General features: G+C 44.2%; 1 protein-coding gene across 9 annotated transcripts in view; it reads left to right on the top strand.

The window, feature by feature from the left end:
- Window positions 1-1,657: 1,657 nt before the first annotated feature.
- LOC106587844 (aryl hydrocarbon receptor nuclear translocator 2) overlaps window positions 1,658-13,051 on the top strand; it is a 112,871-nt gene continuing 101,477 nt past the window's right edge. For 4 of the 9 annotated variants that reach the window (XM_045708576.2, XM_045708575.2, XM_045708572.2 and 1 more), the window contains exons 1-2: window positions 1,659-1,971; window positions 6,681-6,795. In XM_045708576.2, the coding sequence (XP_045564532.1) occupies window positions 1,941-1,971; window positions 6,681-6,795 (146 nt within the window). In that variant the 5' untranslated portion in view covers window positions 1,659-1,940. Of the gene's footprint in view, window positions 1,972-6,680; window positions 6,796-13,051 lie in introns of all 9 variants that reach the window. The other 5 variants (XM_045708578.2, XM_045708574.2, XM_045708573.2 and 2 more) reach the window with 3 other exon arrangements.

Raw genomic sequence — 13,051 nt, 5'->3', positions numbered from 1 at the left:
GCCTGGTACCTACTACCATACCCTGTTCAAAGGCACTTAATTATTTTGTCTTGCCAATTCACCTTTTGAATGGCACATACAGAATCCTTTCTCAATTGTCTCAAGACTTAAAAATCCTTCTTTAATCTGTCTCCTCCCCTTCATCTATACTGATTGAAGTGGATTTAACAAGTGACATCAATAACGGATCATAGTTTTCACCTGGGCAGTCTATGCCATGGAAAGAGCAGGTGTTCCTAATGTTTTGTACACTCAGTGCACGTAATGGAGAGGAAAACTTGAAATGTAATCTAGAGACAGACGAGTTAGAATATTTATCTCTTCTGAGAAAAACAGAGCAGTTAGGTGTGCCTTTGCCTAATGGGGGGTGTATTATCTAATGATACAGGTACAGAGCTGCAGATACTTGCAACAGGTTCATTAAAACCAGGAAAGTATTAGTAAATGTTGACCACAACCGTGTGAAATATCCTAAGGCTGCAACAGCTACACTATATTACAGTAGTTTTAGACATGAGTAGGCCTATAAATATTCAACTAAAGAATCCGCACAGTTTGGCCTACAAAACTGAAAAATATGAGACTCTCACGAACACGATGGTGTTCTCCGTTTTGCTCTACGACCCACACAAACATCATGGGACTCGTCTGAAGTTGGTACGAACTTCTGGTAGCGTCGGAACAGTTTGGCGCACAAACTATGATCCCTCTTTGGAAAGGTGAGAATCTCATGAACACCTACAGTACATATCAGTTGTTTTGCTCTAGGATGCCCACAAGCCTTACAAGCCTTGTCTAAAGTTAGCCTGGTACTAATTTAAAACACTTATGGAAGTATATGTATATTGAAGTAGTTTGTGCCTAAAAAAAAGGCAGGTGAACAGTTGGGTAGGCCAGGGGTTAAGTTTGAAATAGGAATAGGCCTACAATCAACATAATGGTCACAGATACCATCTGTAATTACATGTAGTTTGAAATTATTGGTGTAACACAGTAACTCATTCCTAGATTAGGCCTACAGAAAAATCTGAAACCTAAACCCAAGTTTACCTTCCTTTTATCTCTTTTGGAGTAAATTATCTTTCCGCTGTCTTCACTTGTGTTGCATTTTGTACATCAAATTGTAACTATAACCCTACTGACAAAATTAAAACATACATTGAAAAAAAAAGCTAATATTGTGAGTTAAATCAGGATGGACAAACTCCCAGAATCTTGCTGGTTTGTGCAGATTCTGAAACAATGCCCTGTGGATTCATCCATTTAAAATGATCTGTGACATTGGAAGTCATGCCCTCTATGCATCTCAAGTGGATTGATCTTCACATCAAACACATGGAGCTAGTTCTCGTTTCCATCTCATAGTTTGACAATGATACAATGGTGAAAAACACAAGGTCTTTTACAAAGTGAGCGCTGTTGAAGCGCCACAAATGCTTACAAAGCAAACATTTGGCCTATTTGGGATTACATTTTAGCCTACTTGATTTGGCTGTTCTATTCTATATGAAAGATAGGACCACGATTCAACAAGTGAATACTGGCAAAGGATGTTAGGCTACTGTATCTCACTGACATTAGCTGACTTTTCATCTTTCAAAGCTTAATTTGACTCAAAGCAAAAATAGTCTACACAGAATTAATTCAAGTGAAGTCTCGCGGTGTTTAGACACCTTTCAGACATCTTGCATTTTTCAGTCTGAAAGAACGAATTTATAAAATACCGTTGACTTCATCGGGCCAAGCGAACCCGAAATAACAGGGCCTTTATTGTTGATATTCGTGACTTATTTGTATTTCGACCGAATGCATGTGAGGCTATAGGTGGCTGAACCGAGAGCTCGCGTGTCAAACCACTGAGTGGATTGTCTCTCCCGGGGCTCTCGAGCCGTATTGTGCGTCATTTTCATAGCTGCATTTTGTTTTTCTATCGAGGCAACATGGCAACTCCCGCCGCGGTAAATCCATCGGGTAAGTCGCGATTTTATCTTAAGGAAAAAGCAAAAACAGTGGGGGTTTAATGGTGATTATATCTTTAAAATGTATTTTTGACATTTACCGAAATGGAAAGCTGAAGACGCGGACGTCAGGCTCACAGTGCTCCAGCTCTCCACAGCATCCCCTTCCCCCACGGTGCTATCGCAGCCTCAAAACACTTTCTGTACACCTAGAAACTCATTTTCTTCATTATAGCGTTAACATACGTCCATTGTTTACACACACAGCCTATGATAGGGGCAGAAGCTTTTTAATGTATTGCATGTATTATCTGCACGCAAAATGAGATACTGGTTGCGTTTTGGCTCAACCCAACAGGCAGCTAGTTAGCTGCTGCTACGTGCTCTGATTTCACTGAACAGCCAGTCCCCCTCACGATACAAAGGTTATTTTGCATATCCGAGCCCTTGGCCTATCGACGTAAACTCGGGCGATTTGAGTCGAGTCATTTCGATGTTTGTCACTGGTGTCAGTCACAGCGATTTGTTGGTCCATCTCCATCGCCGGTTAATTCGATAGTCATTAACTAGATGAAATCTGCAGCTTGCTGGGCGCTAACAGCACTTTTGTAGCCTGGCTTTCTTTACTCAATGTTATTTGAGGAAGAAGTTAACGTTTTTAGTGAACGGCCTAAATAGTAACCTAGTGGCCTAGCTAGTGTTATATGCATGACCAGTAAAACTAACTTTATCTGCCTGTGTTTGAACCTTGAAGCTCTATTTGTCATGTAATGACAGTCAAAGGTGTTAATTACATTGTTGCTGTTATGTAGTCATTACGTTGTTACATTGTTACTGAGCAAATAAATGTACACACAGCATACACTTTGTTTTCAGATTTGTACTGTATTACGGAAGTACTAGGCTACAATGCATCCTTAGCTGAGGTGCAGTTATATCGCTGGCGCTCTTATTAATATAATCAATTCTGGGCAATGATACAAGTTTGGTAGTGATATAGGAGAAAACATTTAGAGGAAGGCAAACAATGGTGTATATACGCATTGCTGAATTGCTGCTTGCCATCAAATATGTGTAGGCTATGGAATGTAGCCTGAGCCTTGTGTGTTGAAAAATAGTACTCTAAAAATAGGCCTAAATCTTACGTTTCCTGATGTGCATTCACTCCAGTTCTATTTGCTCTGGTTAGCCTAGGCCTGATGTCTTTTATACAGTAACGTTAACTGATTATTGAAACTAACTGTTCTACTGCCAAAAACATTTAATAAGAAATTCATCTTCGATTTTACTGTCATTTCCAATAATAACCACAACAGCAGGCCTCTCTCTCTCATTGGATATGCAAATTGAAGTGTAATGAAGAAATACCTGGGGTGTTAACAGCACCGTGGCTGCATATAGAGTTGCCATGTGAAGAGAAGCATGGAACATAGAGTGGCTGCATATAGAGTTGCCATGTGAAGAGAAGCGTGGAACATAGAGTGGCTGCATATAGAGTTGCCATGTGAAGAGAAGCATGGAACATAGAGTGGCTGCATATAGAGTTGCCATGTGAAGAAGAGCGTGGAACATAGAGTGGCTGCATATAGAGTTGCCATGTGAAGAGAAGCGTGGAACATAGTGGCTGCATATAGAGTTGCCATGTGAAGAGAAGCATGGAACATAGAGTGGCTGCATATAGAGTTGCCATGTGAAGAGAAGCATGGAACAGAATGAACAACCAACTGATTATTACCTGGGTTGCTTCCCAATAATATTTAATTTCTCTTGAAGAGTACACTCGTTAACTACTTCTCACGAATCTAAAAGCATTGCATTCAAAAATAAATGCATTTACCAAAGAGCATTATTTTTCATTAAAGCCAGATTACATAATGCATTAATCTCCTCTTATCACAGTAACAAACCTATTTGTCAGATTATGCAATAGGCTATAATCCATGTTTGTTGTGTTTTGTTGTGAGAGCCAGTGATATTATGTCGTCTTTGGGTGGATTGAAGAAGCGTGCTGAAAGATTAGGCTACACAGGGAATGCTGCTACTAGACATGGTGGCGCTGCTCCTAAGTAATGATAGGGGAAACCCTGGCTGTCCTCTCCAGTACTAGCCTCCTGTAGCCAGACACTGTGTGTCCTGGCTGTCCTCTCCAGCCCAGCCTCCTGTAGCCAGACACTGTGTGTCCTGGCTGTCCTCTCCAGCCCAGCCTCCTGTAGCCAGACACTGTGTGTCCTGGCTGTCCTCTCCAGCCCAGCCTCCTGTAGCCAGACACTGTGTGTCCTGGCTGTCCTCTCCAGCCCTAGCCTCAAGTAGTCAGACACTGTGTGTCCTGGCTGTCCTCTCCAGCCCAGCCTCCTGTAGTCAGACACTGTGTGTCCTGGCTGTCCTCTCCAGCCCTAGCCTCCTGTAGCCAGACACTGTGTGTCCTGGCTGTCCTCTCCAGCCCTAGCCTCCTGTAGTCAGACACTGTGTGTCCTGGCTGTCCTCTCCAGCCCAGCCTCCTGTAGCCAGACACTGTGTGTCCTGGCTGTCCTCTCCAGCCTTAGCCTCCTGTAGTCAGACACTGTGTGTCCTGGCTGTCCTCTCCAGCCCAGCCTCCTGTAGTCAGACACTGTGTGTCCTGGCTGTCCTCTCCAGCCCTAGCCTCCTGTAGTCAGACACTGTGTGTCCTGGCTGTCCTCTCCAGCCCAGCCTCCTGTAGTCAGACACTGTGTGTCCTGGCTGTCCTCTCCAGCCCAGCCTCCTGTAGCCAGACACTGTGTGTCCTGGCTGTCCTCTCCAGCCCTAGCCTCCTGTAGTCAGACACTGTGTGTCCTGGCTGTCCTCTCCAGCCCAGCCTCCTGTAGCCAGACACTGTGTGTCCTGGCTGTCCTCTCCAGCCCTAGCCTCCTGTAGCCAGACACTGTGTGTCCTGGCTGTCCTCTCCAGCCCAGCCTCCTGTAGCCAGACACTGTGTGTCCTGGCTGTCCTCTCCAGCCCAGCCTCCTGTAGCCAGACACTGTGTGTCCTGGCTGTCCTCTCCAGCCCTAGCCTCCTGTAGCCAGACACTGTGTGTCCTGGCTGTCCTCTCCAGCCCAGCCTCCTGTAGCCAGACACTGTGTGTCCTGGCTGTCCTCTCCAGCCCAGCCTCCTGTAGCCAGACACTGTGTGTCCTGGCTGTCCTCTCCAGCCCAGCCTTCTGTAGTCAGACACTGTGTGTCCTGGCTGTCCTCTCCAGCCCAGCCTCCTGTAGCCAGACACTGTGTGTCCTGGCTGTCCTCTCCAGCCCTAGCCTCCTGTAGCCAGACACTGTGTGTCCTGGCTGTCCTCTCCAGCCCTAGCCTCCTGTAGCCAGACGCTGTGTGTCCTGGCTGTCCTCTCCAGCCCAGCCTCCTGTAGCCAGACACTGTGTCCTGACTGTCCTCTCTGTTAAGTTCATGTTTTAAGTATCCCTATATTTCTGTTATTACGGGGCTATCACTCAGTCAAGAGTGTGCCTGCGCAGAAAGTCTGTTCGTTGATGGACCTAGCCGAGAGTGTAATGGCTACCTTGTAGTGTGTTCATACGGTATAGTAAACTTTGTTAAACTGGAACCTTGTCATTGTGTCATTTCGAGTTAACACTCTCCAGCCCTAGCCTCCTGTAGCCAGACACGGTGTTCCTGGCAGTCCTCTCCAGCCCAGCCTCCTGTAGCCAGATGCTGTGTCCTGGCAGTCCTCTCCAGCCCTAGCCTCCTGTAGCCAGATGCTGTGTGTCCTGGCAGTCCTCTCCAGCCCAGCCTCCTATAGCCAGACGCTCTGTGTCCTGGCAGTCCTCTCCAGCCCAGCCTCCTGTTGCCAGACGCTGTGTGTCCTGGCAGTCCTCTCCAGCCCTAGCCTCCTGTAGCCAGATGCTGTGTGTCCTGGCAGTCCTCTACAGCCCTAGCCTCCTGTAGCCAGACACAGTGCTCCTGGCTGTCCTCTCCAGCCCTAGCCTCCTGTAGCCTGACACAGTGCTCCTGGCTGTCCTCTCCAGCCCTGTGTAGCCAGACACTGTGTTCTCACCTAGAACCACAGTATGCCATGCTATGTCTGGCTACCACTTCCTGAGCACTAGTTATTATGCATGTATGAGTTGAAGTGTTGTTTATATACCTCTAGGCTACTTCATGAATGAATGAATTGGTTGGTTGGTTCTTTGCTGGGGTCTGCATTGGATCTGGGGTTTTTCCAAGACAGAGAAAAGTAGAAGCTAGTGGAGGAGACAGAGAGGGAAGGATAGGAAGGGGAGGGAGAGGAGAGGGGAAACGCTAGCTTGTATCAAATATTAACAAAACTGCTGGGAGCACTGGGGCAGAGAAGGGGGTTTGTTTAGCATATCCATAACATCTGGCTGAAGGAGTGAATGAGTAGACCAGAGAGAGAGTAGACCAGAGAGAGAGAGAGAGAGAGAGAAAGAGGGTGAGTTGGTAGGCCTGGGAGAAGGCACAGAGAGAGAAATTGTGATTTGGCATGCAATGTGCTTCAGCTCACCACCCAGCACGATACGGAGCGCCATATTCAGTCTTTCTGTGTCCTAAAACAGGCTGGATTTAGGCTACATTGAAAACAACAGAAAAGCCACCATTGCATGTTCTTCTGGAGGTTCCACATGGCCATGTCCACGCTTTCAGAGTAATATTAATGCAGCTGTAATACAGTCACAATGTCACACAATGACTAATGCCATGTTCTCATGTGGTACCTTTTCTCTGTCCCCTGTTCCAGAGATGGGCAGTGAGTTGCCGGGGCCCGTTACTATGCCGGGGGCGGTGGTGGGGGCGGGCCAAGTGAGGATGGGCGGAGCCATGCCGGGCCGCGGGGGCAAGAGGAGATCCGGAGGGTGAGTACTATTTTATATCTGCATTTTACCCACAAGGCTATTCCACAGGTGTTCCAGGAGTATTACACCAGTATATCAAGAGTATTCCATGTTTATCCCAGGACCAAATATCAATAGAATTGCTTCATTATTCCAATTAGCGAACTTCAGGCATGGATAACAAAAACACAGAGCAAGCACACAGGCCAATATTCCAATGTTGAATTTCAAAGAAGCTTTATTAGCAGGACAGAGTAACACGCCGGAGATATACAATGTATGATAGTTTGATATAGTGCCACCGAAAAAAGCAAACAGTAATCTCATATAGCTGCATGTATGATTAAAAAAACATTCTTAGGTTGAAGACAGAGGTAACAGAAGATTACGGGGGTATTCCACGGTACGTTAACCCCCGGGGTGAAATCAGGACATATTTACCCCATGCCCTGGCATTCTGCCTATACAACAACATACAGTGCATTCGGAAAGTATTCAGACCCCTTTACCTTTTCCACATTTTGTTACATTACAGCCTTATTCTAAAATTGATTAAACCGTGTTTTTCCCCCTCATCAATCTACACACAATACCCCATAATGACAAAGCAAAAACAGGTTGGATGGGGAGCGTCGCTGCACAGCTATTTTCAGGTCTCTCCAGAGATGTTAGATTGGGTTCAAGTCCGGGCTCTGGCTGGGCCACTCAAGGAGATTCAGAGACTTGTCCCTAAGCCACTCCTGCGTTGTCTTGGCTGTGCTCTTAGGGTCATTGTCCTGTTGGAAGGTGAAACTTAGCCCCAGTCTGAGGTCCTGAGCGCTCTGGAGCAGGTTTTCATAAAGGATCTCTCAGTACTTTGTTCCGTTCATCTTTCCCTTGATGCTGACTAATATCCCAGTCCCTGCCGCTGAAAAACATCCCTACAGCATGATGCTGCCACCACCATGCTTCACCGTAGGGATGGTGCCAGGTTTCCTCTAGACGTGACACCTAAGGGCAAAGAGTTCGATCTTGGTTTCATCAGACCAGAGAATCTTGTTTCTCATGATTTGAGAGTCTTTAGGTGCCTTTCGGCAAACTCCAAGCGGGTGTCGTGTCTTTGGCTATGCCGGATTAAGTGATATGACATGCTAACTTATAAAATGATTTCTCTGTAATTAATATTACCTGATTAAGCTAATCATGTAAATGTAATTAACTAGAAAGTCGGGGCACCACGGAAGAACGTTTATAGAGCCGTTATCTTCCGAATAAACTCTTAACCTCTCTAGGGCAGGCGGGACGAATTCGTCCCACCTACGTAACAGCCAGTTGAATCCTGTGGCGCGATTTTCAAATACCTTAAAAATCCTATTACTTCAATTTCTCAAACATATGACTATTTTACAGCTATTTAAAGACAAGACTCGTTAATCTAACCACACTGTCCGATTTCAAAAAGGCTTTACAATGAAAGCAAAACATTAGATTATGTCAGCAGAGTACCCAACCAGAAATAATCAGACACCCATTTTTCAAGCTAGCATATAATGTCACAAAAACCCAGAAGACAGCTAAATGCAGCACTAACCTTTGATGATCTTCATCAGATGACAACCCTAGGACATTATGTTATACAATACATGCATGTTTTGTTCAATCAAGTTCATATTTATATCAAAAAACAGCTTTTTACATTAGCATGTGACGTTCAGAACTAGCATACCCCCCGCAAACTTCCGGGGAATTTACTAACAATTTACTAAATTACTCACGATAAACGTTCACAAAAAGCATAACAATTATTTTAAGAATTATAGATACAGAACTCCTCTATGCACTCGATATGTCCGATTTTAAAATAGCTTTTTGGTGAAAGCACATTTTGCAATATTCTAAGTACATAGCCCAGCCATCACGGGCTAGTTATTTAGACACCCGGCAAGTTTAGCCTTCACCAAAATCAGATTTACTATTATAAAAGTTTGATTACCTTTTGTTGTCTTCGTCAGAATGCACTCCCAGGACTGCTACTTCAATAACAAATGTTGGTTTGGTCCAAAATAATCCATCGTTATATCCGAATAGCGGCGTTTTGTTCGTGCGTCCCAGACACTATCCGAAATGGTAAATCAGGGTCGTGCGCATGGCGCAATTCGTGACAAAAAAATTCTAAATATTCCAATACCGTACCTCGAAGCATGTCAACCGCTGTTTAAAATCAATTTTTATGCAATTTATCTCGTAAAAAAGCGATAATATTCCGACCGGGAATCTCCTTTTCGGCAAACAGAGGAAAAAAAACACAAAGACGGGGGCGGCCAGTGCACGCGCATAAGCCCACAGTCCCTTGATCGGCCACTTGACAAAGGCGATAATGTGTTTCAGCATGGGGCTGGAGTGACAACATTCAGGTTTTTCCCGGGCTCTGAGAGCCTATTGGAGCCGTGGGAAGTGTCACGTTACCGCAGAGATCCTTTGTAATTGAATGAGATGTCAAAGAAAGACAATAAATGGTCAGACAGGCCACTTCCTGTAAAGGAATCTCTCAGGTTTTGACCTGCCATTTGAGTTCTGTTATACTCACAGACACCATTCAAACAGTTTTAGAAACTTTGGAGTGTTTTCTATCCAAAGCCAATAATTATATGCATATTCTAGTTACTGGGCAGGAGTAGTAACCAGATTAAATCGGGTACGTTTTTTATCCAGCCGTGTCAATACTGCCCCCTAGCCCTAACAGGTTAAAATACTTTGTAATATTTTACATCGATAGCAGTCAATATTAACCCTTGTCTTATTTTCAGTCTCATAATGAAAGTTGTAAATTCTTGGCTATCTTCACGAACCCTGGCTAACAAGTTGAATCAGCAATACAAAATTGGGTTTAATTATTTATTTACTAAATACCTAACTAATCACACAGAATTACAAATACACCGAATACAAATGATGTCATACACAAACCGTCCTGGTGGACGGAACCTGTATCATGGCTGGTTACACAAAGGAAAGGGGGTTGGGCTTGAATGACAGAGCGAGAAGATTTAGGAACAAAGAAACAGCAGCTATGCTAACGTAAATACATTATCTTATGCATTCTAAATTACCGCCCATTTGGAAAAGGAAAATGCAATAAATATTTACTCTGAGCTGCGCTTCGGTAGATTGGTCGTAGATGCTGGCCGGGTTGGCCAACAGATCTTCCTGTAAACTCGGAAGAATGTCTCTGGTGGTAAATTGGATACGTGGTGGTATCTTCGTCCGTCTGTTAGACTGGATCCGTCGTCCGTCCTTTCCTAGCCCCCGTCGACAGCGGCCGCTGCTAACTCAACGGCTAGGAAGTATCACTTCTGTAGTGAATAAGCTCAAAGTTCATACCAGTTCATACCATAGCTCACGCCGAGGTTGGCTTAGTTCTGTCCTTGACATGTGTGTCCTTCTAACGTAGAGGCTGCAGACCTCACGTACTGGAACCACTGGTTATCTTTTCGTCAAAGGCTTACATAGTGGAGAGGGGGGAAGGATGTGTTTCATCGTTTAGAACCCCTCCTCTTCACAGGGGTGGGCCACTGATCAAGCAGGGCACTTTCCTTATGAAAACCCAAATCTCTCATTTGGAAGCTAAAATTACATTTAATCTCCTAACAAACAATTTCAATATCAAACATTTCAATTGCATAACAATTCCATGTTACTCTGATAACTAGAGGGCGTATACTTTCTCAGGTACAGTTTATGTCGTCCTGTCATCAATCATAATGTCTCAGATGACAACCGAACCTTACATACATACTCATTACGTTCCAAAGCATATTTCCAACTGGTTTTATTACCAAAATATGGTTCCTTTCCCCATTTGTTTGATGTTCCCAGACTCTCTATATTTAACCTGTTAGGGCTAGGGGGCAGTATTGACACGGCTGGATAAAAAACATACCCGATTTAATCTGGTTACCACTCCTACCCAGTAACTAGAATATGCATATACTTATTACATATGGATAGAAAACACCCTACATTTTCTAAAACTGTTTGAATGGTGTCTGTGAGTATAACAGAACTCAAATGGCAGGTCAAAACCTGAGAGATTCCTTTACAGGAAGTGGCCTGTCTGACCATTTCTTGAACTTCTTTTCCATCTCTATCATTTACTAAGGATCTCTGCTCTAACGTGACACTTCCCACGTCGTCCATAGGCGCTCAGAGCCCGGGAAAAAACAGAATGTCGTCATTCCAGCCCCAGGCTGAAACACATTATCGCCCTTCTCAAGTGGCCGATCAAAGGACACTGGGTTTATGCGCGTGACCCGACCGCCCCCGCCTTTGGGATTTTTTCCTCTGTTTGCCGAAAAGGAGATTCCCTGTCGGAATATTATCGCTTTTCTACGAGAAAAATGGCGTAAAAATTGATTTTAAACAGCGGTTGACATGCTTCGAAGTACGGTAATGGAATATTTAGAATTTTATTGTCACGAATTGCGCCATGCGCGCGACACTTCTTTACTATTTCGGATAGTGTCTGGAACGCACGAACAAAACGCCGCTATTCGGATATAACGATGGATTATTTTGGACCAAACCAACATTTGTTATTGAAGTAGCAGTCCTGGGTGTGCATTCTGACGAAGACAACAAAAGGTAATCAAACTTTTATAATAGTAAATATGATTATGGTGAGTGCTAAACTTGCCGGGTGTCTAAATAGCGAGCCCGTGATGCCTGGGCTATGTACTTAGAATATTGCAAAATGTGCTTTCACCAAAAAGCTATTTTAAAATCGGACATATCGAGTGCATAGAGGAGGTCTGTATCTATAATTCTTAAAATAATTGTTATGCTTTTTGTGAACGTTTATCGTGAGTAATTTAGTAAAATGTTAGCGAATTCCCCGGAAGTTTGCGGGGGGTATGCTAGTTCTGAACGTCACATGCTAATGTAAAAAGCTGTTTTTTGATATAAATATGAACTTGATTGAACAAAACATGCATGTATTGTATAACATAATGTCCTAGGGTTGTCATCTGATGAAGATCATCAAAGGTGAGTGCTGCATTTAGCTGTCTTCTGGGTTTTGGTGACATTATATGCTGGCTTGAAAAATGGGTGTCTGATTATTTCTGGCTTGGTACTCTGCTGACATAATCTAATGTTTTGCTTTCGTTGTAAAGCCTTTTTGAAATCGGACAGTGTGGTTAGATTAACGAGAGTCTTGTCTTTAAATAGCTGTAAAATAGTCATATGTTTGAGAAAGTGAAGTAATAGGATTTTTAAGGTTTTGAAAATCGCGCCACAGGCTGCCAGTGGCTGTTACGTAGGTGGGACGCAAGCGTCCCACCTAGCCCATAGAGGTTAACACAGGCTATTCAAGTCCTTCAGTAGGGTCAGAGAGGGGAAGGGAGAAAGGTATTTATGGGGGGGGGGGGGGGGTCATAAACCTTACCCACAGGCCAACGTCATGACACGGGCTATCAGGTGCCTTTTACTGAGGAGTGGCTACCATCTGGCCATTCTACCGTAAAGGCCTGATTGGTGGAGTGCTGCAGAGACGGTTGTCCTTCTGGAAGGTTCTGCCATCTCCACAGAGGGCTCTTGGTCACCTCCCTGACCAAGGCCCTTCTCCCCAGATTGCTCAGTTTAGCCGGGCGTCCAGCTCTAGGAAGAGTCTTGGTGGTTCTAAACGTCTTCCATTTAAGAAAGATGGAGGCCACTGTGTTCTTGGGGACCTTCAATGCTGCAGAATTATTTTGTACCCTTCCCTAGATCGGTGCCTCCACACAATCCTGTCTCGAAGCTCTACGGACAATTACTTTGACCTCATGGCTTGGTTTTTTTCTCTGACATGCACTGTCAAATGTGGGAACTTATATAGACAGGTGTGTTCCTTTCCAAGTCATGTCCAATCAATTGAATATACCAATCAAGTTGTAGAAACATCTCAAAGATGATCAATGGGAAACATGTGCCTGAGCTCAATTTTATGTCTCCTAGCAAAGGGTCTGAATGCTTATGTATATAAGGTATTTCTGTTTTCTATTTTTATACATTTTGTCATTATGTGGTATTGTGTGTAGATTGTGTGTAGATTTACATCAATTTTAGAGTAAGGCAGTAATGTAACAAAATGTGTAAAAGTCAAGGAGTCTGAATACTTTCCGAATGCACTGTATCCATTATACATCTAGCCTACACAAACATGAAGAAATAAAAGCGAAAGCCATCCAGGCAATATGGCAACTCGACATGACACGGAACACAACAGGGACCCGTCCAGGGCATCTTTTATTTACTCCTTACA

Source organism: Salmo salar, chromosome 26, assembly GCF_965601325.2.
Source record: "Salmo salar chromosome 26, fSalSal1, whole genome shotgun sequence".
Classification (NCBI taxonomy): Eukaryota; Metazoa; Chordata; class Actinopteri; order Salmoniformes; family Salmonidae; genus Salmo; species Salmo salar.
The sequence above is the reverse complement of the archived record's forward strand: the minus strand, read 5'-3'. Positions and strand labels throughout refer to the sequence as shown.